This window comes from Balaenoptera musculus, chromosome 21, assembly GCF_009873245.2.
Source record: "Balaenoptera musculus isolate JJ_BM4_2016_0621 chromosome 21, mBalMus1.pri.v3, whole genome shotgun sequence".
NCBI classification, from domain to species: Eukaryota; Metazoa; Chordata; class Mammalia; order Artiodactyla; family Balaenopteridae; genus Balaenoptera; species Balaenoptera musculus.
Genome location: NC_045805.1, coordinates 32395854 through 32422413, shown reverse-complemented (window position 1 = coordinate 32422413; position 26560 = coordinate 32395854). Strand labels below are relative to the sequence as shown.

At 43.8% G+C, this 26560-nt stretch overlaps 1 protein-coding gene across 3 annotated transcripts in view; it reads left to right on the top strand.

Annotated features, from left to right (window-relative positions):
• The first annotated feature begins 599 nt into the window (after positions 1 to 599).
• The window catches only part of TACC1 (transforming acidic coiled-coil containing protein 1), a 93920-nt gene continuing 67959 nt past the window's right edge, over positions 600 to 26560 (top strand). The window contains exon 1 of one of the 3 annotated variants that reach the window (XM_036838998.1): positions 600 to 734. In XM_036838998.1, the coding sequence (XP_036694893.1) occupies positions 658 to 734 (77 nt within the window). In that variant the 5' untranslated portion in view covers positions 600 to 657. The remainder of the gene's footprint in view (positions 735 to 26560) is intronic. The other 2 variants (XM_036839000.1, XM_036839004.1) reach the window with 2 other exon arrangements.

Sequence of the window (26560 nt, the reverse complement as noted above, 5' to 3'; positions counted from 1 at the left end):
CAAATGAACAAAGCAGGACTCGGGGAGGGCTCAGTAACTTGTCCCAAGTCACCCGGCTAGTCGGGAACACGACCAGGATTCCCCCAGTTTTCTGCACAACTCCGCGGAGGCCTCTGTGCGGGACTAGCGGCTGGGGGAGGCCGCGCCGCGGGAAGGCAGCCCGGGTCTGGGATGCCGACGCACACCGCCCCCTCCCGGGGCTTCTCCGCACGGCCGCCCCGCGGGCCTCCTCCCAGCCGCGCCCCTTCCAGCCTCGCGCCGGGGCTCCCCGGGCGCCCGCCCGCGCGCCGGGCGGACAGGGAGGGCGACGGCCGCCGGGCCCCAGCCCACTCCACCTGTCGCCCTCCGCCGCCCAGGGTCTCCCTGGCGCCGTGACCCGCTCGCTCAGCCTCGCCCCGCGGGGTCCCCAGGAGGGGGTCACGGGCCGCCGCGCCGGCCGAGCCCTGCGATTGGCGGAGAAGTAGCAGCGTCTCCAGCAACGCCCTTTAGCCGGCTCTCCCGGCGGCCGGGACCCTGAGGCCGGGCTCCCCGGCACCCCCGCCCACCCGCGGCCCCACCCTTCCTCCTCCGCCCGCCGCCTCCTCCTGCCGGGGTCCGGGTCGGGCCGGCGCGCGGCGGAGCACGAGCGGGCGCAGCCGGGGCGCCGCGCTCCGAGCTATGGGAGGCGCCCACTCTCAGAGCCCGAGGGGCCGGGAGCCGGCCGCGGAGAGGCCCCCGAGACCCCGAGAGATCGCGTGAGTCCCAGAGCCCCCCGCCTCCCGCCCCCAGATCCCGGGGCCGCCGTTCCGGGCTTTGCATGCCGGCCGGGGATGGGAGCGCACGGCTCCCGTCCCACCAGGGCTGGGAAGGTGGGGCTCCCGCTGGCGCCCGCGGGGCGCAAGGGCACAGGGGTGGGCCTGGTGGGACATCCCGCCCCGAGCCTCGCCCTGCAGTGCCCCGGGGGCGCTGGGCCACGACCCACGGCAACAGAATCGCGCCCAGGCGGGGCTGCTGTCCCGCGCCCCTTCGCGCTGCGCGGGTGGGACATGGGGACCCCGAGGTTTTCCAGACTCGTCCAAGCAGGAAGACGCACGTGTCCCTAAAGGGCTCAGAAACACTCCAGAGACAGATCTAGTTGCAGGGAGGAGTAGATATTAGAAGGTGACTCGAGTCTCCAAGATAACTCGGCTCGTGTTGGCCTTCAGGGTCCAGGAATTTGATGCAGTGCTCGCTGTTCGCAAAAACTCCCTCTCTTGTTTGCTCCAAGGGCTTCATGATGATCTCAGAGAAAGGGCTGTATTGTAGCAGCAGCAATTAGGCTTTTGTTCTGGGACTGCAACAATTGGGGACACCAAGTACTGAAATGCTCCGAAGGGACATTTTTAGAGAACGTGATTTAGAGCAAGTTGCACGGTTTGGAAGATGGCCTTGCTTCTTACCACAGAGAGGATGCGTCGATAACTATATTTATTTGAGAACCCAAACAATCTTTAAGCGTATAATTAAAAATGTTTAAAGGGTGTGCGTGTCTTGGAGGTGAGGTAATGTCAAGGAATCCACACTCTATTTGAATTCAGCCAATGCCAAAGCTATTTAGTTTGAGAAAGATACACTTAGCCATCACATATAGGCAGCCTGGGCCATGGGAGGGCTTTTTTTGGATTATCTTTTCAAGGCAAAGTATCTTCTGGAATACCCAGATAGACGTGTTAGTTGTTCCTTCTGATGTTTACATATAATCAGTAATCTAAACTTAGTTCAGGCATCTTATTAATCATAAGAATAGCTGAGAATTATCGAGCACGTAAAATGTGCCAAACCCTGTTCTAAACACTCTGTGTGTTATTTAATCCCCAGGAACACTGAGTTAGTTTCTATTATTGCCCTCATTTTATTGGTGAGGAAACTGAAGTAAAAGAGATGTGACTCGTCCAAGGTCACAGAGCTAAAACGTGGTGGACCCTGCTTGTCTGACTGCAGAAATCCTGCAGCAGCCACTTTCCACAGGAGAGTTGGGACTGACTTAGGAAACAAACTGTTATCTCAGCTGGCAGAACACACCCCATTTTCCCCTTTAATTCCTCCCGAATAAGGGAGAAATCTGAATTAGCAATATTTATACCTAATGAGCAAAAACTGCCAAAGTTGATTTAACTTTTTAAAAAGTTAAGAGGCAGTGTAACACTGAGATGAAGCTTCAAGTTTTGGAGGCAGATTGCCCTGGGTTGAATTCTAGGCTCTGCTCCTTAACAGCTGGAACTCTTTTATCTCTTCCTTAACCTCTCTGGGTCTGTTTCCTTGTATGTAAAATGGGAATGAAGATAATGTCCACTTCATAGGCTGTTCTAAGGATGACATAAGATCATGTATATATGAATAACAAGTTATAGTTTTATCTCTGAGCAGTAAGTTGTTTTAGCCAAGGATGACAGTTGACTGTTTAATCTTTGTGAGCACGTGGCTGGTGTAGCTCAAAAGTAAATACTTAAATCATTCTCTGAAAGGACGCTGAAGCAATGAACTCAGGGCTTTCTGTGTAGGATTCAGTTGTCAGGGTAAGGAACTGATTCTTAATTGTCAAATTATCCCGTGCTTTGGCGGTAGGTAGAGGATCTCTCTCTCTCCAATGAGGTTCTGCATGTGCCTTATATATTTAGCTAAACTTGCCTAAAGATAAACATAAAAGCCATCCTTGATCTAAACCTGGGAATACCGCCCAGGGATGCCCTATCCTACTGGAGTGAGTACATTAAGAAGGACGTAAACGCACGTAGGCAGTGTTGGGAGTTTTGGCCGCATCAGAGTGTGCAGGCTTAATGAGTCAGCCCTACAAACCACTTGGTGCAGACCAGCTGAAAGACGAGAAATATGAGCTTCGATGCCTGTGATATATATACATGAAAAGCAAAAAGCATGCTTTTAATCCAAATCCTGGCTCGTTCAGATGTACAGCCGCAAGGGTCTCCACGGTCATTGTTAATGTCACCCGGCTGCAGATTTCCTGCCGGACACATGGCTGCCATGGATAACCCTGACCTCAAGGAAGTTCCCCTAACTCAGGCCATTGCATTTTCAAAATCTATTGTTCCTTTTTTAAAAAATAAAAATAAATACATGAAAACCTCACGAACATTGCATGAATACTGGCATTTGTCTTTTGAGGGAGAGAATTATGTTTCAGAATGTTCACAATTTATATTTCAGAATAACTTAATCAAGTATGCAAATTAACCACACAAATCTGTCTTAACAGAGCGCTACTGCGAAATATAAACAGGTGTGGATGTGCATGAAGAGAAAGGTCTGATTTTAAGATAAAACACATTATTATTGAAAATTGTAGCTGTCTACCTTCCCCAAACCAGAGGAAACAAATGAGCCGGCCTTGGTAAAAGCTAGGGGGAAATTTCACCTCATTTATACAAGGAGGCTGCTCACGTGGTGATTAAGAGCAGAAGCCGTGGAGTCAGGCCGACCTGGGCTGGAATTCCAGCAAGATAGCTCGCTAGCTTAGGTCAGGAAGCTTTGGAAAATAATCACTTAATTCTTCAGTTGGGCAGATATCTGCATCTGTAAAATGGCAATAATAATCATATCTACCTTATGAAATGGTGTGTATTATTAGTGCAGGGCCTGGTACCTAAGATGTGCTTAATACCTGAGTTACCGGAATTCCCCTACATACAAACGAGTTCCGTTCTGAGAGTGCGTTTGTAAATCCAATTTGTTCGTAAGTCCAACAAAGTTAGCCTAGGTACCCAACTAACACAATTGGCTATGTAGTACTGTACTGGAATAGGTTTATAATAGTTTTCACACAAATAATACATAAAAAGCAAACACAAAAAATAAAGACAACATTTTTAATCTTACAGTACAGTACCTTGAAAAGTACAGTAGTACAGTACAACAGCTGGCATACAGGGGCACGTTCGCATCTTTGAAAGTTTGCAACTTGAAGGTTCGTATGTAGGGGACTTACTGTATTATTAGTACATTCACATGTGTATGTACCTATACATCAGATGCTACGCTAGATTCTGTGGGATGTATATTTTTGAGTAAGGCTGGCTCTCTTCTGAAGGGAGGGTTGACTTGTGTGCTAATTCAGCAAGGCCTCTTGGAGAAGCAAGACAATGGCTTTTTAGAGTTAACTTTTTCCTCAATTAATTTCCATTTTCCAGAAAGATGCACTATCCCGAGGATGGACCTGTGTTTGGGGATATGGTAGTTTGGTGAAATGTTTGTAAACAATGACTCCTTAGTTGATTATTTTTGGCAGTGGGGCCAAAGTGGGTTTTCTAAGAGCAGTAAATAATTTGCGGAGAGGTTTGAAGAATGACATAGAGCAGAACCTATTTTTCAGTAGGGAATATGGCATGTAACTAATTCATCTAGAGCTTGTTGAGTTTGTCCACCTGGGATGAACGATAATGCACTTGTTGTCAATTCTTTCAGTTATATTTCTAGGCCAGTCTTTGTTTGCATTTGGAATGTATCCTAATGGAATAGGTCAGTGGCGAAGTCAGGAGGAGTTTCTGAGGTCTGGAGTGTTTTTGCCGTGAGGTTTTCTGATCATGTGAATTACATGTAGGTTCTACAATGTTCTGGAGAACTGCAGGGTCAGTTGGGAACAATTGAGCCTCTTGAAGGACAGACATCCTGACATGAAGAGGGAGGTGCTGGCTTTGAAGTTTTAGACACAGGACAACAGGACTCAAAACAAGTAAACTTAGGAAGCAATGTTCTTGAAACCCACTGCTTTCAAATTCATATTGTTCACCACCTCCTCACCACACAATTTTTATTGTCATTAAAAACATTTAGGTCCCCAATTGCTGTAAAAAATTTTCAAACATCCATCTAAAATGTTTTAGTGTACAGTTAAGAGAGAGACTTACAGAAAGTTTGTGGAAAAGACCCAGAAAAACCAGCTATATGAAGAAATGTTAAAAGAAGTGTAGCATTTAGCTTGAAGGAGGGACTGGAGAGATGGTGGAAATATATAATTTTCAGGGGATGTTGGTGGCCTCTATCTCTGATGAAGCCAACCCAACAGGAAATGGTTTGAATTGCAGGACAAGGGAATTATTTGTGTGTGTATGTTGAGTTTAGATAGCACAACTTCTAGACTGTGAGGGTAGTTGATATACCAAAAAGAGTTAATAAGGGAAGAAAAATCCCTTTCTGCAAATCATTAAAAGGTAAGAGAGATAATCTATCAAGGATTGAGACTCCAAGGGGGTTCGGGTCTAGTTTTGCTCCACAATTTCTGCTCTCTTTTAGCTTCAGTGGATCCCCACCCCTACCTCTACCCTACGGCTTCTCCTGGCTGGTACAAGTTTCTGTGTTAAAAATCAAGAAGAGAAAGGGTGGCGGGCACAGCTGCTGGTGTCCTGAGCTAGCGAAGTGGGTTATTTAATATCTGAGTTGGCTGGTAGCCAGAGTGGGCTGCAGGGTGTGTGAATTTGTTAACCCAAGGTCAGGAGATGAACTGGTAGCACCCTGAATGGCCATGGAACGTGGAGGTCCATCTTCTGAAGAAGCTCACTCTGGCTCCTATGGGATGCTTTTTTTTTTTTTTTTTTTTGCAATTTTTTTTTTATTGTGGTAAAATATACGTAAGATAAAATTCACCATTTAAATCATTTTAAGTGTCCAATTAAGTCCATTCACAATGTTGTATAACCATCACAACTATCCATTTACACTTTTTCATCATCCCGAAGAGAAACTCTGCATCCATTAAAAAATCACTCCCCATACTTCCCTCCACCAGCCCCTGCTACCTCTATTCTACTTTCTGTCTCTATCTGCCTATTCCTCATATAAGTGGAATCATATAATATTTGTCCTTTTCTGTCTGGCTTACTTAACTTAGAATCATGTCCTGAGGGTTCATTCATGTTGTAGCATGTGTCAGAGTTTCATTCCTTTTGATTGATGAATAATATTCCCTTGTATGTATAGACCACATTCTGTTTATCCATTCCTCTGTTGATACACACTTGGGTTGCCTCCACCTTTTGGCAACTGTGTATGATGCTGGTATGAACATTGGTGTATAAGAATCTGACTGAGTCCCTGCTTTCAATTCTTTGGGGGTATTTGCCTAGGAATAGAATTGCTGGGTCATGTGGTAACTCTATGGTTAACTTTTTGAGGAACCAGCAAACTGTGTTCCACAGGACTTTATTCCATTGACCTATAGCTCTATCTTTATGCCAGTACCACACTGTTTTGATTACTGTAGCTTTGTAGTAGGTTTTATTTTATTTTTTTAATAAATATATTTATTTGTTTTTATTTTTGGCTGTGTTGGGTCTTCGTTGCTGTGCGCGGGCTTTCTCTAGTTGCAGTGAGCAGGGGCTACTCTTCGTTGCGGTGCACGGGCTTCTCATTGCGGTGGCTTCTCTTGTTGAGGAGCACGGGCTCTAGGCATGTGGGCTTCAGTAGTTGTGGCACGCTGGCTCAGTAGTTGTGGCTCAAGGGCTCTAGAGCGCAGGCTCAGTAGTTGTGGCACATGGGCTTAGTTGCTCTGCGGCATGTGGGATCTTCCCAGACCAGAGCTCGAACCCGTGTCCCTTGCATTGGCAGGCAGATTCTTAACCACTGCGCTACCAGGGAAGCCCCTATAGTAGGTTTTAAAATTAGGAAGTTTTAGTCCTTCAGCTTTGTTCTTTTTCAAAATTATTTTAGCTCTTTGGGGTTTCTTGAGGTTTGTTTTTGGTTTGTGTTTTAATCTCTCTCTCTCTCTCTCTCTGTCTCTCTGTCTCTCTGGATTTTTCTTCTTGGCTGGTGGCAGTCAGCAGCCTTCATGAGAGAATGCTGGACTGCCTTCAGCTTGTGTGTGGTGCCCCAGAAATTCTCTTTCCCTGCCCTCCCCTCTACCCCCTCTCCAGCCAGACTTTTCACCCCAAGATATGAACCTGCTTGTGAGTCAGACGCTCGGGCACTGAGTATCCAAAGAGGACCCAGATGTGGGGAGGAGCCCAGGAGGGGTCGGCAGGAGACTGGAGTCACTGTGCAGGCCAGAGGTTCCAAGCATCAGGGACCCACCTGTTCCCAGGGGAGAAGCTGACCCTGGAAGGAGTCTTGAAGGATGAGTGAGTGGCCAGGCAAGGGGGGTCAGGGGAAGGCAGGCCAGGTGAGGAAAGCATGGCAGATCATGGCCCGATGTGTCAGGATCCATCCTGTCTGGGCAGTGGGGAGGGTTTGGGGTAGGGTGGGTGTGGAATGGATGGGGGATTGGGAAGCAGTGAGTCTGGAGAGGTGAAGAAGGGCTGCGTGCTGGGGACTTTGTGGCTGGCTGGGAGTTTGGACTTAATTCCAGGAGCCGCAGATGAGGGTTTGCTAAGCCCTGGACTGAACTGGGGAGAAGTATTCTCGCTGAGAGGCTCAACCACATGGTGGGGGTACCTGTGATTCTCCTCGGCACCTCGTCACTCACCCAGGCATCACATCCAGGGCGCTAGATTTTCCTTTTCCAACCTCTTACTTCGTCTTCATTTTTGTATATTAGCAATTCAGTAACACATATAAACGTTTTCTCCTTTTCATTTTTCTTGTTTTCCAAATTTTCTACAACAAACACTTTTTCCTTTGATAATCATAACATACTTTAAAAAAAAAAACCCTGAAAATTTAGAAAACCCAGAAAACTGAAGAAAATAAACCACTCATAATCTCGTCACCCAGAGATGACTGTTAATACGCTGGTACATTTTATTACAGTTTCTTTTTTTTTCCAGTAAATATAATTTTCAACAGTGGGGTTATACTATATGTGTTTTGCATTCTGATTTTTTCACTTAACATTATAAACATTTCTCTGTATCATTATACTGAATTTTAAAATGTCATTTTATTGCTTGCTGAACAGTACACTATGTGCATATATTATAATTAATTTACTTTTTCCCAAATGGTTGACATTTAGGTTGGTTGCCGTTTTTGATCATATACGTAATACAGTTAATAAATATTCTTATAATTCTTTGTGCATCTCTGATTAATAATTAGGACACATTCCTAGAAGTTTAATTATAGGGTCAAAAACGCAAGTATTCGAAAAGTTATATTTTGTTATATATTACTATATAGTGTCAGATTATTCCCCCAAAAGTCATCCCAAATTATACTCCCCCCACCCTTAGCAGTATAGTGTACTTTCCGTATGCTCCTGGCATCCTTCCTAAGCTAGGCACTATCATTTTCAATCTTTGCCAGTTTGGTAAGAGAAAAATGTGTAATCTTGGTTTGATTTTTTAAATTCTTCGTCAGTGAGAGTGAACTTTTCCCCCTATGTTTAGTAGCCATTTGTAATGTTTTAATTTCTTATGTATCTCTCTTTGCCAGTTTTGTACTGAGGTACTAATTTTTCTATACCTATTTGTGAGAATTCTTTATACGATGAAGCCAGCTACTTATTGAACACTTACTACATGCTAGGCACATGTTAGTCTCTCACATGCATTAACTCATATGATTCTCAAAATAACCCTATAAGCTAGGTGCAGTTTTACATTTCCACTTTCCACATGAAGAAACAGGTATAGAGAGGTTAATTAACTTGTCCCAGGTGTCACAGCTGGAGTGACAAAATTGAAATTTAGGTGGCCTCAATCCAGAGACCTACATGCCTAGCCATTGTCTTATTCAAATCTGCTAACCCTTGTCCTCCATTTTTGTTTTGTTTTGTTTTGAAGGGGAGGTATTTTTAAAAATTAACTTCTTAATTTAGAACAGTTTCAGATTTACAGAAAATTTCAGCAGATGTACAGAGAGTCCTCATAGATTCCACAAGCAGTTTCCCTTATTATTAGCATCTTATATTAATATGGTACTTTTGCTACAGTTAATGAAACCATCATTGATATATTATTATTAACTAAGGTCCATACTTTTTTTAATTTTATTTTTATTTTTATTTTTTTTTAACATCTTTATTGGAGTATAATTGCTTTCCAATGGTGTGTTAGTTTCTGCTTTATAGCAAAGTGAATCAGTTATACATATACATATGTTCCGGTACTTTGTTTAGATTTCCTTAGTTTTTACCTGATATCCTTTTTCTGTTCCAGAACATATTACATTTAGTAGTCATGTTACTTTTTAGTATAAATCAACCTATCACGTTTTCCTTTGGGGTTTCTTCTTCGGCCTTTGTGCATAGTAAGCTCTTCCCTGTCCCCAGATGAGATAACTCTTTTCTTCTATTTGTTTCATGATGTCCTTTTCTTTATAAGAAACCATTTACTCGATCTGAAATTTCTAGAATCACTAGTATAAGATAAGACTCTAACATTTTTTTCTTTAAGGCTCTAACTTTTTTTTTCAAAATAGCTAACCAGTTACTCCAGTACTAGTATTATTAAATAATCCTTTTTCTTCCCACCGATTTGTAATACCATTTTTTTTTTTTTTTGGCCGTGACATGCGGCTTTTGGGATCTTAGTTCCCCGACCAGGGATTGAACCTGGGCCCACAGCACTGAAAGCATCGGGTCCTACCTACTGGACCTCCAGGGAATTCCCTGTAATACCATTTTTTAAAATTCAGTGCTATAACCTGTCTTTCCTTCTGTTTAACCCTTGATGGTTTTTCTCTTTCTGTTCTCACTCATTCAGCAAATACAAATTGACTGCTTTCTTATGTTCAGGCACTGTGAATATCCTTTATTATTTATGTGGGAATTTACAGGGGCAGAAGAAAGCATTTCTAAATGTGTAAAATCTGAATATTCATTGATAATGTTGGGGGCAGGACATTTGCCAGAGAGTTGGATGAGGGGAGGTGACCTGTGAAAGGAGCTTGGGGAAAAAAAAGGACATTCGTAACTGAGCTTTCCTCATAGGTTTTACACCACCCTGGGCCACTCTGCCATCCATCTGAAGGTTTCATTTTTTTTTTTTTTTTTTTTTTTTTTTTATTTATTTATTTTTGGCTGTGTTGGGTCTTCGTTTCTGTGCGTGGGCTTTCTCTAGTTGTGGCAAGCGGGGGCCACTCTTCATTGCGGTGCGCGGGCCTCTCACTGTCGCGGCCTCTCTTGTTGCGGAGCACAGGCTCCAGACGCGCAGGCTCAGTAGTTGTGGCTCACGGGCCTAGTTGCTCCGCGGCATGTGGGATCTTCCCAGACCAGGGCTCGAACCCGTGTCCCCTGCATTAGCAGGCAGACTCTGAACCACTGCGCCACCAGGGAAGCCCTGAAGGTTTCATTTTAAACAATGTAGCTTCCTGTGCAGAAACAGCTGTGCCTTCAAATGCTCTCAGGTCATCTGCATGCTTTGTCAGGCTCACATTTTTCATGTACAGTCTAGACTTTATTTTTCGCAGTAACATGATATAAAGTCCTAACAGATTTATATAAGGAATGAAGGATTTATATAAGGATAAACCACTCTCCTCTGCTGCTCCTGATCTTCCACCTCTTGTGCCTGTGGAGACGTGGGAACCTTGGAAAGTGCGAGAATCCCTCACTTTGACATTCCTTCATTCTCAGGATTCTTACCGTGCAGGACACTTTGGATATCGTTTTTTGTGGGTTTTTTTTGCCTGTACCTAGTACAAGTTCGCCTTAGCCAATCTTATGGTATGTCTGCTGTGAACGTTATGAAAAACAGTTGTAGGCAAAAGAAATTATATTTGGCTTACTTACATTTAGGGGTGTTCCGTAGCAACTTTAGAGTCATATCTATATTTTGGAGGCAGGATAGTTCTGTTTTTAATATAACCCATACATCTGTCTCGCACTGCATGTCCCCATAAAAGCCTGACAGCATAAGATATCATTGGTGAAGATGAGAGCTCCCAGGAATCTGGCAAAGACCCTTCACTTTAGAGCAATAGCTCTGAAAACTTCATTGGGTCAGAGATCCTGTGATAACATAAAACTTTTATAGACTTTTTCCAAATGAAAATACACATACACACAGTACAGAAAAGTTACGAGAGTCAGAGATCCTGAGACATAAGCATTAGCTCGTTTTATCCTTTCATGGCCCCTATAAAGTAGTTGTCAATAGCTCCATTTTACAGATAAGTAAACTGAGGCCTGGAAAAGTTGAGAAACTAAGGCTGCAGAGCTAGTAAACGGTCGAGCAGGGATTCAAGTGAACCTGGCTGAGGGAAAACAACTACTGGTCATTTCCAGAGTGGGTCAGCCACAGAGCAACTTATTAACCAGCAGAGGCTTCTGTTTATCTGCTAGAAAATAAGTTTTTATGGCTCCCTCCCTACTGATAGCACAGTTTCAGGAAAGTAAATGTTTGAGAAAAGTAAATGGTTGAAAAACACAGCCCATTGTGTAGACAAATACCCGTACACTGTGTTGCATTTACACAGAGCAGATAGAATGCCTCTCCCGGGTTTCTTTGCTGAATTATTTTCGTCTGTGAGTCTTGTTTTCCTAACAACTGCAAAATGTTATGTTTCCATGGCTACCTCAGAAGTGTTCTTAAATAGGGGTTTGAGAAAACAAAACTAGGAAGGCTTGGGCAAGACATAATGGTAGGAAGATGACATGTTTTACCTGCCAGGCGTCACCTTCTCAGCATTTCTGTGAGTCCAGCGGTGTCTTGTCTCTGTCCCTTCCCCGGTTGCCTCCTTTGCCTTTTAAGACCTGTGATCCACTGGTTCCACCACGTGTGAAGCCATGGTTCCTGTGACGTGTCCAGTGGCCTGGAGTGATGGCGTCTGGGAACACAACTCAAGTTCTGAATAACATGGGCCACCTTTACAGTTGATACCCGAAGTGCGGGTTGGCAGGTTCCATTGAGGACAAGAGCAGAACTGAGAGATGTTCCCACGTTTCAGGAGCAGCTGTTGCTGGCGGGGAGGAGGAGACAGAGAGAGGTGTCTGCAGTGGACCTCTTTCACCTGTCGTCCACCTCCGTCCCGCTTCTGGTCGGGTAGAGGGTGCTGTTCTCCAGTCTTCCCACCAGGGGGCGCCAGCCACCATCTGCTTAGTTTCTGGCCTTGGTTGGCCTGGGGTGACCAGGACGGTCTTCAGCCCACTCCTTTGCTGGGTGGGAGAAAACGAGAGTCTTCGGATGCTAACTTACAGTGCACGTAGGAGGAAAGGAAACAGATTAGGGAGCGAGGGAGGATGAGGCCGAGGGTTTTGGTATTTCCATTTCCTTCTGCTGGCTGGGATCCTGCGTCCCCCGGGTGTCTTGTTTCTCTTCATTCCGAATCGTGTGGTTCAGGGCATATTTTTTGTGGCTTCTGAGGAGTTGGAAGCCTTCCCCCTCCTTTGCGTTGTTCACTGGTGTTCGCTGGTTGAACTGCAGTATAAACACCCAGGGCTGGACGCAGAGGGGGCTCACTGTGACCTTCTGACTGATAGAAATACAAAGCTGGAAGAAAGTCTCTTCAAAAACATTTGCGGGTTGAAGGTGTGACAGAAGTTTCTGGTGCCCCCTGGTGGCCGCTGTTCATTACTTCATCACAGAGAGAAAGGAGGAGCCCCGCGTCCCCGCCCCCGCCGGCCGCTGGGTCTCCCGTGACACGACCGGGGTGTCGCCGCTCCGAGGAGTCTTCTGCAGACACCAAGACCAGACAGCTCTAGCGCTTTACTGGCTCCTCCGACATCCCTTTTTCTCAGTTTCTGTTGCCCTAGGTCCACACTTTTAAATTCCTCTTGTGTTTCTCATTCGGCAGTCTTTTCCCAGTTCAAGGCCTTTTTCTTTTAAGTAAAAGTTGTTTTTATGTCCCTGATAATAGTCTGTTTTGTTTGATTGATTCCATACCCCTGTTTGAATGGTCAGTGGGGCTGGGGAGGGTCTTGTGTTTGGGACTGAAAATGCTTGAAGGGGGTGTGTGTGTGTGTGTGCGTGCGTGTGACGTGTGTGAGGTGTGTGTGTGACTGCGTGGAAGGTGTGTGTATGTATATGTGGCTGTGTAACTGTGTATGTGGTGTGTGTGTGATTATGTGTGGGAGGTGTGTGTATGTGTACACGTGTGTGTGTGTGACTGTGTATGCGTGTGTGTGTGGTATGTATGACTTTATGTGGGAGGTATGAGTGTGTATATGTGGTGTGTACATGTGACTGTGTGGTGTTTGTGTGAGACTATGTATGGGTGTGTATGTATATGTGGTGTGTGTGTGTGACTGGGGGTTTGTATGTATATGTGGGGCGTGTGTGTGTGTGTGTGTGACTGTGTGTGGGTGTGTGTGACTGTGTGTGGGTGTGTATGTATATGTGGGGTGTGTGTGACTGTGTGGGTGTGTGACTGGGTGTGTATATATATGGTGTGTGTGTGTATGTGTGACTGTGTGTGTGTGTCTATGTATATGTGGTGTGTGTGTGTGACTGTGTGTGGGTGTGTATGTGTATGTATATGTGGTGTGTGTGTGTGTGACTGTGTGTGGGTGTGTATGTATATGTGGTGTGTGGGTGTGTATGACTGTGTGGGTGTGTATGTATATGTGGTGTGTGTGTGTGGTGTGTGAGTGTGAAGGAACCCTGGTGCTGCCAGCCCCAACTTGCCCACAAGTCCTTCGTCACAAAGCAGTGACATTTCGTACATAGAGACGTCAGGAGACTGGTTTCCCCGCTGGGCTGAAGGGCTGTCTTGTGTGTCTGGTACAGAGCGTGAATACTCTACTGAGAGCATCAAATCCCAGGTTCTCTGCCTTCTTTACAAAGCACAGAGGGTTTTTGATGTTTCCTTGTTTATCAGCGTGAAACTATCTCCCAGGGAGCAGCGGTGTACTCGCCTTCTGGGTCATCTGGAAGGGAGCGGGGCCTTGGGCTCCCGTTTCTCCTTTGCATCCGTGCCATCGCCACCCTCGGGTTGCCCCTCCTCTCTCCCCCTCCCCACACATCTTCCCTTGCACGTTTGAAAACCCTCTATGGAAGCTGAATCATGTCGCTTCCTTTTTTGGTCATCCTGGAGCTTTCCTCCACTTGCATCACTCGGATGTGTGAAACAAATCAGTTCCTCGCGTTCTGTCTGTTTTGTATGTTCAGAGTTCAGAGAGAATAAGCAGTGCCCTGGGCGTGGGGTGCCCCACTGAACCACTCCGTAGATGTTCTTGCACAAGTCAATTTAATTAAAGGGTGGGTGCTGAGATAAAACCATTCCAAATATCTTATTTGAGAACAAAAATAAAATCAACCTCTAAAGGGAGAAGAGAAAGAAAGATCCCAGCACAAGGACATGTTAATATCTCTGAGTTGGGGAATTTCTGTGCATTTGGCCCTTGATGGTGTTGTCAGGGGAGAGAGTTCTGGGAACGTCTGAGGCCGCGTTTTCCCCGACAGATGTACCAGGAGCCCTGGAATGAGGCTGAGGAATGTTGCCACACAATCTGCACGTATCCATCCCGGCATCTGCCAGCCTGGGAAATGTGTCTGCCAGCTGTCACTGCTGGAGGCTTACCGGGTGTCTCAAATAGAGGGATTAGGGAACCAAAAGGCCAGTGACTGATGGAAATGCCCATCCTGGTGGCTGATCCCAGTGCAGGGTCACATTTCTGCATGTCCTGTCCCCTGATACGGCTGAAGCGGGCTCATCCTGTCCCCAGGGACGCCTCCTGGTCGTCCCTCCTACAGGTGGCCCCTCTGGGCAGTGTTCGGCATGCCTCTCTCCCTTTGGAATGCTGCCAAAGGGCACCAGATTTGCTGCAGGAAGTAGGAGGGGTAGTGATGGAAGAGTTGATGAGAGGTGGTCAGGAGACATGAATCATCGACGGCCTTGGGTCCCGCACCCTTGGCTGAGCCAAGCTGTGCGGGGCTCGCGTGCGGGGCTGGCGGTGTGTGCTGGGTATAGTGTGGGTCGTGCTGAGTCAGACCTGAGTCACTCTCCCACCCCTGCGCCAGGAGCCGGGGGGTCCAAACCACAGGCCCTGAGAGTGAGGGGGGCAATGTGGATTGTGGCTCAAAGAAGGGGATCGATGTTGGGCGGACGAGAATCGTGAGTTCCCTGTGCAGCGGTAATTCGGCTATTCTGAGTTAGGTGAGTTTTGTTACGGTAATTCAGAATCTTTTCTTAAAAAAATTTTTATTGGAGTAGAGTTGATTTCCAATGTTGTGTTAGTTTCTGCTGTACAGCAATGTGAATCAGTTATACGGTATACACATATCCACTCTTTTTTAGATTCTTTTCCCAGATAGGCCATTACAGAGGATTGAGAAGAGTTCCTTGTGCTATACAGTAGATTCTTATTAGTAGCTACAGAATCTTTTGGAGGAAAGGAAATGGTAAATGATATTCAGTCCACAAATGCAGTTTTGAGGAGGAAATATTGAACCTGCTATTGATCAAAAAGCTTCTTGTCTCCAGTTTAGAGGTTAGAGACACGTTTTCTGTATAGAAAGTGAGGATCTACGGTGTGACTGAAATCCCAATGATTTAAGGCATTTCAGCATCTATCCAGAGTGGCCATCACCTGGACGGCCCACGCCCGGAGTTTCTGATTCGATACGTCCAGGGTGGGGATCGGGAATTTGCATTTCTAATTCTCAGGTGATGTTGATACTGCTGGGCCAGGGACCCTACATTTACTGATTTAAGGCAAAAAGGACTGAAACATTCCATTTACCAAAAAAGAAAGAAAGAAGGAAAGAAAGGGAGAAAGGAGGGGAGGGCAGGAAGGAAGGAAGTCCGCCAGTGTTTCAGTAAATACATTACAAGATATTCAGACTTCATTAGTAATCAGATGTGTTAGGTAAAACCAACAGTGGCATAGCATTCCTACCCACTTGCCGAAGTTTTAGAAGATTGACTGACTCGGTGTTGGTTAGGATTTAAGGAAGATGCTGTCTCCTATGCTGCCATTTAAAACTGTGAATTAAGTACAGCCTTTCTGGAGGGCAGTCTGGCTATGTGTCTCCAGATACAAAATGTGCTCCAGAGTTTTAACTCTAGGAGATAATCCTGTACGTGTGAGAAGATGCTTGTATAGGGTTATTCATCCCGGTTTCGTTCATAATGAGGAACGATGAACCCCCTAAATATCCCTCCACGGGGAGCAAATTATGTAAACCGTGGAGACACACAAAGGCTTGTTATGCAGCTGAGAGGAGCTGGGAACGCGGGCTCTGCAGGGGTCAGGAAGGGTCTTGACTCCCGCAGCCTGGTTCCCACTCCTTCCCCTGGGGAGCAGAGCTTACGATGAAAACAGGAGAAGTTGGGAATAAGCCCTGGCCTCTAAACGAGGGCAATACGTATATTTAAATCTCATTTGTTTAAAAGTATCTATCTGTCCATCTGTTTATCTGTCTGTCTGTCCGTGCTCGTAAGTACGTGCTTGTGTGTATGTAACAGGGTGATTTGGGAGGTTTCTGTCTATTCGTTCAGTCACCAAATGTTATGGAGCAGACAGAGCAAGACAGACAAGATGCTTTGTGTTCACAGAGCGCACCTCTAGTCAGGAAAGACAGATACTAAGTGGAAAAATAGAAATAATTTCATTCCAGGTGTAAAAAGTGCTTTGAAGAAAGACAAAAACAGAGTGTGTGGCTCACCAGCATTTTAACAGTTGGTTGTTTAGCAAAAACACGACTCTGGGTAAGTTTTCCTTTCTACTTTGTACTTTTCTGTGCCATCTGAAATTCACTGTTTCAAAGACCGTGATCCTTGGCGTTCCAGGATTCTCCCGTCACTCACTTGGCTTAAGTCGCGCTTGCCGCCAGGCTGCTGTCTGCACCGTTTTCAGGCTCCTCCCTCAAGCCTCAGCTAGTCACTTCCTCAGAGCAACCTCCCGGCTCCCTGACTCATCATCTCCACTCATCCTCCCCACCCCACCCTCCCTGGCCTTCCTAGGAGCCCCTGCACTTTTCTTATACGTCATTCATGACAGCTTGTAAGTTACATATTTTCTTTGCTTACTAAACTCACCAATATGCAAGCTCCATGAGGGCAAGGACGGGGTCTGTCTTGTCATTTGTGAAATGTCTGGGATGATTGAATGAAAGAATTCTTACCGAACTCAGGTTCGGCTGCTCGCTGCTCAAAAGCCAATAATTCAAGAGGCAAGTGTCAATAGAAAGGAAAGGTGCCTTAGTCAGAAAAACCAGCAAACTGGGGAGAAGGTGGACTTGTGTCATGAGACCAGCTCCAACGAGTCTGCTCAGCCATGACAGTTTTTAAAGGGGAAAAAAGGGGAAGAATCTCAGTGAATCATCAAGGCAGGAGGTTGGATTCTGCATCGTTCTCTGTTGTGTTGCAGACTGGCTGACTCTTTCTTCAGATGTTATCTTGCCCAAGTGATCTGCGTGCAGGATTGCTAAGGGAGCTGTTGCGGAGTAGAGAGCTAGTCATTTTAACTGCTTAATTCTTCATTTTTACTGCTTTTTATCTAGGAAAAGAATCAGCAGGTGAGACAAGGCATGGTGTGCATCCAGAAGAGCATAAGTCAGGAGTTACGTTAAATTGTCTAGTGATCTCATTCCTATAATTAGGTCCTTTTAAAGTTAGAGGGGAACAGAAATAGGCAAACAGGAAAGGGGCAAAAGAGCTGCTTTCAGAATGAGCGTGTGTATTATTTTGCCTTAAACAATAAAGGTATTATTTAAAATACTTTTAAAAACAAAGCACAGTATTATTTGTATATGAAAGAATCCTTTTCTTGATTAAACAGTTCATGTTGCCTTCTAAAATGAGGTGAATTTGGGGAGGGATGTTGTATCTCTGTGACACATACCAACTGTGCATATTGTTGGGGAGGAAGACATTTCCCTCTACCCTTCTAGATTCTTCTGACTGGTCTAGGAATTAAATGGACGTAAGACAGATTAACAGGAGAAAATCAAACAAAAGTTGAATAACATGTGTACGTGGGAGAGACCCAGGATAACCGAGTAACTCCCCCAAATGGCAGAAACTCTCACCTTATATACCATCTTCAGCTGAAGACAAAAGAGGATGCTGGGGGTAGTGGCTGGGACTTCGAAGGGATGGAAGGAAATTCACATGAAGATGGAAAAGCAAATGTTTGGTACACAACTGTTTGCTGGGCCCTACAGAGACAATGGGACCCAGCGGGGACTCTGGTCTCTAGGTCCTGCGCCCACTGTACTGAGCCCATACTCTCTGCAGACGTCTCTGGTGACAGCTCTATCCTGGGAACAGGCCCTCTATCTGAATTTTTTTAGTCAGTTGGGAGAAGGTCAGAATTTCTTCCTGAGTTTTGGTGCCTTGATTGTTTCCACCTTGATATAATCCACATGCCAAAGAGACATTTGGAGGTGGCGAAGTTTGCTTCCCTATAATATCCTTCAGAGTTGAGGAGAAAGCCTAGAATTCAGACGTCCCACCCGAGAGGACTGAGTCCTAGTCATGCAAACTTTGGTGTCTGGTACTCCTCAGGAAATCCTTAATGCAGAGACTCATCTGCTTGTCTGGAAGCAGGATATTGGGCCCAGGGATCTTTGACAAAGGGCCTTTCCAGCTAAAAATTCTTGTGTTTCTATGAGATCTGGGGTGGAGGCTTAGGTTTGGAGTCAATGACTTATTAGTTCAGAAAAGAATTGAGAACAAATACATTCTACTCAGTAGCTAGCTATGCCTTGGCCAAAGGAAATAGAAAATACATATGATATTCCTGTATCATATGTGGTAAGGTGCCGAAAAGAGCAGTAAGGATAACCTTGCTTATGCTAGTTCTGTAAGATAATAATCACAGGATACCTTGGGAATTCCCCGGCAGTCCAGTGGTTAGGACTCTGAGCTTTCATTGCCGAGGGCCTGGGTTCAGTCCCTGGTCGGGGAACTAATATCCCACAAGCCGCGTGGTGTGGCCTATATATATGTGTGTGTGTGTGTATATATATGTGTGTGTGTGTGTGTGTGTGTGTGTGTGTGTGTGTATATCTCTTGACTAATTATGAGTCCGTAAGAAAACAGTTTCCAAGAAAATACTTTTTGGGTGAGTGCTGGAAATCGTCACTAACACCAGTTAGTGTTACAGCCAAAGGACAACAATGGTTAATTCATTTATAGAGTGTTGGTCAGTTATTATTTTAGCCTTTGAATTGGAAAAAGACTCATTTATTATATAGTTTTTCTGGATTTATAAAATCATATTATATTCAAGGACATCTCCCCAAAGAAGATAATATCCTCGTCCAATATCCAACCTTCCTTTCCCTCAAGGTATCAATATTTTCACTTACCCAGTTGAATTTACCATGAAGCTAATGAAGCTTAAACTTCAGGACCCCTGGCTGTGCAGCCCTTCCTAGGTCTCCAGAGGGGCTCTGGCATTGTGTTCACAAGGTTCGTTTGTAATTTTCTTAAAGAGCGCTCCCCAAATTCTTAAGCTTCCTGCTCCACAGAATGGGGCCCAGCAGCCTGCTCCATGCCTCGTTCCTGCACTGAGCCCCACCACGGTCCCCGCTTTCTCCCAGATGGGAAGAAAGGCTCCTGGTAGTGCCATCTGCGTCATCCACGTGGTGTCCTGGAAGAAACCACCCTCAAGGGAATGTTAGAAGACAATTCAACCCAGTAAACTGAAAAGTCAAATTGGCTTTAATCTGTGATCCAAGAATCAAACAGCATCCCACAGAGCCAATAGGAAGGAGCTCCCGAGAGCTGCACAAAGTGAAAGTCTTTCATGGACAGAAGGGGCGGGAAAGGGGAACTAGCAAAGAGTGGATTGTTTCAGGCAAGGTCACCTCCCTTTGGGAGGCAGCAGGGGGCTATGAGGTGTTTACCTCCCCAGGGCTGCCCAGGGAATTCCAGACTGTCTGGTCAAGATCACATTCCTGGGAGGCACTGACTCTGCAGTCAGGTTAGGTATTAAGTCTCGGTTTGGTGCCGTGGGCTTAGCACAAGTGACTCCATTTGGGGCCTATTGTCTCTTTTTGAACAGTTCCCCCCTTTTGATCAGACTCAAGCTTAACTGAGAAATGTGATCCAAATTTAAGGCGTTGGTACCACTCCCAGCTACGGCTCTGAAGTTCTCAGTTTTTGTTGATCCTCTATGTGGTATTCACAGGTCGTGACTTCAGGTTCACAATTTTTCAGCTGGTCATTTTCTTCATTCCTCTTCTGGCCTTCCAGTCTTAGGGAGATCATGTGCTTGGCAGTTAGCGGCTGCAGACACGCATTTAAACCTTTTTAGAAAATGCAAGGACTTCCCTGGCGGCCCAGTGGTTAAGACTCCACACTTCCACTGCAGTGGGCGCGGGTTCAATCCCTGGTCAGGGAACTAGGATCCCTTATGCCACATGGCATGGCCAAGAAATTTAAAAAAAAAAAAAGAAAGAAGGAAAGTACAATGTGCCAGGATTATAATGATCGTCACAAGCAAGCTAATTCCCAGTGTTTGGAGTGCACTTTGGAGCCATGGTCCCCAAGATCCAAACCAATCAAAACCAAGTAAGTCAAAGAAGGACCCCACTGAAGGAGTCACCATCTTAAGCCAAGTGGCTTGTTTGGTGATCTTCTGTAACTGAGTTTCAACTTCCCCAGAAGAGTTAATTCAGGTGCAGCAGGTGGTGTTGACCACAGAACAGACACTTCCTTGCTCCGCTAAAGGATAATCAGGGACTTTTCTATTACCAAGAACAACTTTGGCCAGAAAGTCTAAGGATTTTGGTTCGGCAGCTATCATCTTAGCAGTGGATTCTGCAATGTTTTCAAGAGTTGAGGAGAGGTTCCTGACCATAGCTTCATGTACATTTACTCCAAACCAGGGAAGTAGGGCACTGCCAAGGGAAGTGAATCCTAAATCATGAGCGACTCCTGTTAAGTCTTTTCTAACTGGACAAGGCAAATTCAGGGGAGTTGACCAATGATGTGTCTTTGTTTGTTGGTAAACAGTTCAGGGCACAGTTAGAGAACCTAAGAGGCATTGCCCGGCCATGCACCAGCCATCTAGGCATCCATAGGCCCAAGGAGAATGATAACCACCACAGACAAAGGTAAATCCTGCCAGAGCACAGACCACTTTCACTAAGGTGGTTAATGAGTTCATTCTCAGGAATTGTTGCATTTGCCCATTCAAGCTAGGAGTTAGTCAGGTTTTGTAGTGCATTCGGGAAGTAAATCTCCTACCCTGAAATTAAAAGTTACTCTAAATTCCAGAGGTTACCTGTCTTAACAGTGGCCTGGGAGATATGGATGATGGCATTATCTTTCCAGGCCAATGTCACAGTAAAGGAAGGAAAACGAGAAGAAAGTTTAGTTAAAGTGCATGTTTAGTTAAAGTGTGAAGTCTTGATCCGGTGTCTTGGGAGGACGCAAGTCCTCAATGTCGGCTAAGTCTCTTCCTAGTCAATTTGATTTTGAGGTCTCCAGCTGGTGTAGAGGACCAGGTATCAGTGGAGACTTCTTCAACTGTGAGATATATACCTTTGGTTCAAGTCATCTGGGTAGTGAAGAGGACCTGGTATAGTCCCTTCCAGGGAGATTCAGGGGCAATCTTTGTTCTTAGTGATTCCAAATCAGAAGGGTGGGAGAAAATTGGGCAACTTAGTTTGGAGAGTCGTAGCCAGCTATTTGAGGAAACTAGAAGAACTCAGGGCACAGTCCAGTTTACAGGTATATAACAAAACCTCAAAAACAATTAACAGAACTAAAATCTAATATCTATGAAGGTGCAAATATAATTTTTCTCTCTTCAATTACCCCATTTTTTTTAAACCAAAGATAATCACAGTAAAACTAACTTGCTTCCATTAATCTTGACCTGATTATTTACGTAAGTGCAGCAAGAATATTGATTGACCATATAAGCTCTTTTAAAGACTGCTTTGCTGGAACTTTTCATAAGGAATCTCAGATTGACCTCTTAAAAGCCTCTGAGGGCAGGAAGCCAAGCCAAGGACTTACCATTAGAGTTTACCTGCAATACCTATAGTTTGGGTGAATTCCTCTCTTCTCAAGGTCCCCCCAAATATCCTGAGGTTCCTGAGCCATCAGGCAGTGACCTTTCTTACTCACCTAGAAGTAAGGCCTCCAGGAACCCTATAAGCAAGGGACCAGCCTGATTTTTCCAAGCAGTTTTTAAAGCTATACAGTTTGAGATATATATCTATATCTATATATATCTCCTCAGTGCTATGTCTGAATTTATACACATCTCTCTCAGATATAAGACTTGGTAATATAGTCAACGTTTCCAGTTGTGTCCTCTTACAAGGAGAACAGATTCTTATTGAACTTATGCAAATAATGAATTACATTGCCATGAAAAGAATACCCAAAATTTTCCAAATTCTGGAAGGATCAGGTAGGGAGAAAAAGTAAATGTTTCATCTTTGTTTACAAAGATATACTTTACAAAATTGCTGTAAGTCATAGAGAGCTTAAGAGGAAAGATTTCCTTAAATCTGGAAAAACTAACCATTAAGGAACCAGCAGTGCTTCAAACAAAAATATTATTAAAAATTATGATCGGGCTTCCCTGGTGGTGCAGTGGTTGAGAATCCGCCTGCCAATGCAGGGGACACGGGTTCGAGCCCTGGTCTGGGAAGATCCCACATGCCGTGGAGCAACTGGGCCCGTGAACCACAATCACTGAGCCTGCGCGTCTGGAGCCTGTGCTCCGCAACAAGAGAGGCCGCAATAGTGAGAGGCCCGCACACCGCGATGAAGAGTGGCCCCCGCTCGCCGCAACTAGAGAAAGCCCTCGCATAGAAACGAAGACCCAACACAGCCAAAATAAATAAATAAATGAATAAATTAAAAAAAAAAAATTATGATCATCCTCAGTTCATTCAGTCCCATGTAATTGTACTTGTTCTGCTTGAATTCTGTTCAGTTTTATGATCTTAGAGTTATTAGAAACCTGTACTTGTCAAAGTCCTTTCCCTGAATCTCCTTGAAGATGAAGTACTATTGTAGGAACACTTTTGCAAAAACATCTAAGACAAAACTCTGTAAATGACAAAGACTTTTAAAATACCCATTGTTAAAGATCTGATAAGAGTTCATTTGATAAGGAAATGTAGTTATTTCTGTGATATACAACAGTTTAAGAGAATAACTAGAATTATGACTGATAACATTATAGCACAACATATCAGATTTCCAGGAATTTCACAGAGTTTCTAGAACACTTACAAAATATACCTATACAAATACAACATCAAGAAGGCTTAGTATTACTTTCTTATTTGACAATGCCCATGTAATTTAACATATCAAATAAGCCTAATTAGTTTAACATCTCCTTTTTTATAAGGAGAGAGAGAACAAATCTTTTGAGATGTTCCAGGGGCCCTCTGGAAAATTTCGAAGTTGGTTCAAGGTCAAAAAAACTTTATTTATAATTTAATTTTTTGGCATTTGCCAAAAACATCAAAGGTTTCAAAACACTTGTTCAAATAGGATCATAGGTAACTGTGAAACAATACTTAGTTATCCATTTAACCAAACTGACAATTGAAGACTTTGCAGGCAAATATAGAAAGTTAAGTAGTTGTCACAGAAAATTATTTTGGCAAAACACAGAATCTTTGCTTTCTAGGCAGATTACTTAAAAGGTAAAGAAACTTTCACAACTGTTCTCAAAAGCAGACCAGAAGTCTAAAAAAAAAATTAGTCTTTTTAACAGAGAGAAAACCAGTTCTCATTTTGCACCAAAATTCATTTCATTTTTTTTAACTTAAATAAATTCATTCCAATATTAGCCATCTTGACCACACATAAAATTCCTTTACCAAGATTCCTTTTCCACAATCCGTCTACAGTTTTGTCCTAGGTTTTTCCTCTTTCCCATTCTGAAATAACCAGACTCACTGTAGGACAAACTTTCTTTTCCTCAACAAAAATGCATCTCCATTCCTCATACCTTCTTTCATCAAAAACACACATCCTGCTCTCCTTTCACACAGAGATGTTTCTTTTATTATTTCTAGTAGCTTTAATTTTACTATATATATTAGAATTTTTAACTCTAAAAAACCTTAATTTTTAGTGAAAATAAAGAGGTAAACAACTGTGGACTATCTTTTATATTAGCGTTCTGTGGCTTGACAAATTTGTAAATACTTTTTATAATCTGTAGAAACAATTGCTTTCTCATAGTAAATTTTTCAGTGTAGCACAAAACATATTTACTAATAAACCCAAATGTCTTTAGTTCCTCTGTAAAAGGAAGCCCAAAATGGACAAACCTGTGTTCAGTAATTATTTAATCTTCTTTGGAAATGATCTAGATATTTAATAACTATCCGTCATCTAAAGTGAAACTTTAAGGTTTCAGGTTACCAAAAAGATTTGGGGAAAGTATTTCAAAAGTTCACATAAAAACTTTTATTCCACTGTATCTATTTAATTCACTTGTTCTTGATAATTAGGTTTTGACTAACCACAAAAACTTCATAAGACATTAGACAAAGTCAACTGTCATCCTAAGCTATTTTTCTTGCTGACATATTTCATAACAGAGATAACATGAACTTCTTTGACCAATAAACCCAAGTAGGATAAAGTTGTATGTCGGCATTATTCTAATGCTGATAATTCTAAAGACATACCTATTTTAATTAATCCAAAAAACTTAAACTACCTTTTATTTACCAAAGATTATCTCAGATCACGTGAACTTGAAAAACATTTGGGTTAGCTTCTATTATATTTCTGAGAGTTTTAAGAATCCTTTATACATACAAGTGCTTAATTCTCTTCAAGCCAGTTAAATAGGGCTCTTTTACAAATTAATTTAGTAATACCATCTGAAGGTGGAAAATACCATGTATCTATAACACATGTACATAGACATACATACACATACAGACAGATGCAAACAGAGACCTTATAGCTTCTGTTTAAAAATTTAGCCATGAATCAGGTAGTTATAAAAGAGATTGGATCCAAATTACATTTCTAGCAGATGGAATAATCTAAGGTTGCCTGCTCAGATGGCTAAAGCTTTTTATTAATATTTGTGGAGAAGACATTTAGGATTTTTCAGTTGCCTAAGTTTCAAAATAACCTTTTGTTTTCCTTCTGATAAGAAGTACCTCCCTGAAGTTGGTATTTTAAAGAGATGACCTAAGTAAGAGTTCCTGGAGCCAAATTTCTGATTTTGCAAAGATATGTGAGATAAAGACAGTTGCTTTTAATTCCTCAAGGAATTGGGCTGCAACTTAAATGACATCATAGGCTGGTCCACCCATATATCCTTTTACAAGGGCTTTAGAAGGTTTTTCTTTCCCTCTGGGTACATAGTTTTATTTTAGCTTAGGGAAGAAGGCCTAAAAAAATTTGTATCAGGCTCTGCAGTTTGGCCAGTGTCTGACCACAGAGCTACTTTGTAGTTGTCAGCCGGGACAAACAGTAAATATTTCTGGCAGTATCGAACAACCACTTGGACTCAAGAGGCATCTCCAAAGAGGGTACTGAAACCGAGCAGGACCCTGTGAGGCTCTTGGGCAAGGAAGCCTTTCTGTGTCCCCCGTTTCTTGTTTGTAGGGAATAGACTCCAGCCCCCATAACCTTCCCTGAGTTCCAAAGGGCAGGTTCGAACAGTTCTTAATCAGGGAAGGGAGGGGATGCAGAGACAAGGGAGGAGACCACCTCAGGCCAGATTGAAGGAGTGCAGGCCCCGCACACACCCTGATCCTTATCAGCAACCCGCCCTTGAAACATTGCCATAAAACTCCTCACCAGATCGTCTCGGGTTGGGACACACAGTTTTTGAGGCATGAGCCCACTGTGTCTCCCTTTGCCTGGCAAAGCAGTAAAGCTATTCTTTTCTACTTCACCCAAAACTTTGTCTCCAAGATTCAGTTGAGCACCAGTGCACAGAGGCCGAGTTTTCGGCATCAGTACAAAAGACATTTTATTTTCCTCTCTCTACTGCGTACTAGAGACAGATCTGGAAGAGCTGTCTCTGATAAGAATTCTTACCCTTAGGTGGTTTCTGCCAGTTTCTCCAGGATCCCATCTATAAGTTCCACGTGGAGTTTACATAGAGAGTGTAGCACCGGTATCTACCAGAATTTGGCCAGGTTTCTCATTCATTTTAATTTTAGTTTTCCTTGGCTGTTTAAGTGGTTTACCAGAAAATTCTTCAGAGACTCATCAACTCTGGGAAGGGCCCATAAGAGGGTCCTCCTTTGAGAGTAGTAGATATGGGGGGTGTCTGCGTGGCCACTAAATTGGTGGACTTTTGTTTATGGTGTTGTGGTCTCTTCAGAATGGAAAGACTTTCAGACAGCGGATTACTAGAAAAAAGTGAGTGCTACAAGGGGAATAGAGGGGAGCAGTAGGAGTTATGTTGGTCTCACACTTTTGTTTCAGGTACGTCTTATGTTTAGCTTTGCATTATCTGTTTTGCAAGGAATCTTTCCATGGAGCTATTTTGGAATTTTGAAGCCTTTCGGAGGCTTCTGGAAGCTAATTAAAATAGGTATCCCATTCTGTTTTTGACTTGGGAGCCTTTGCTTTTAAGTGCACTTCTTAAATGATCTTATCTACTTGGAACTGTTGTCACAGTGGTCATTGTAATTCTAGGTTGTCTTTAGTAAGATTTTGCCATTTTTGTAGACGCTTATAGCTTCCAAAGCCATAGTTCTTAGACATAAAATAAGCAGCTGTGCTGAAAGGAAGCACGCTTGACTCTTTGGAGCCTAAAGATCCCATTCCTTTTTTTGTTTGTTTCTTTCTTCTGCTAAGCCTT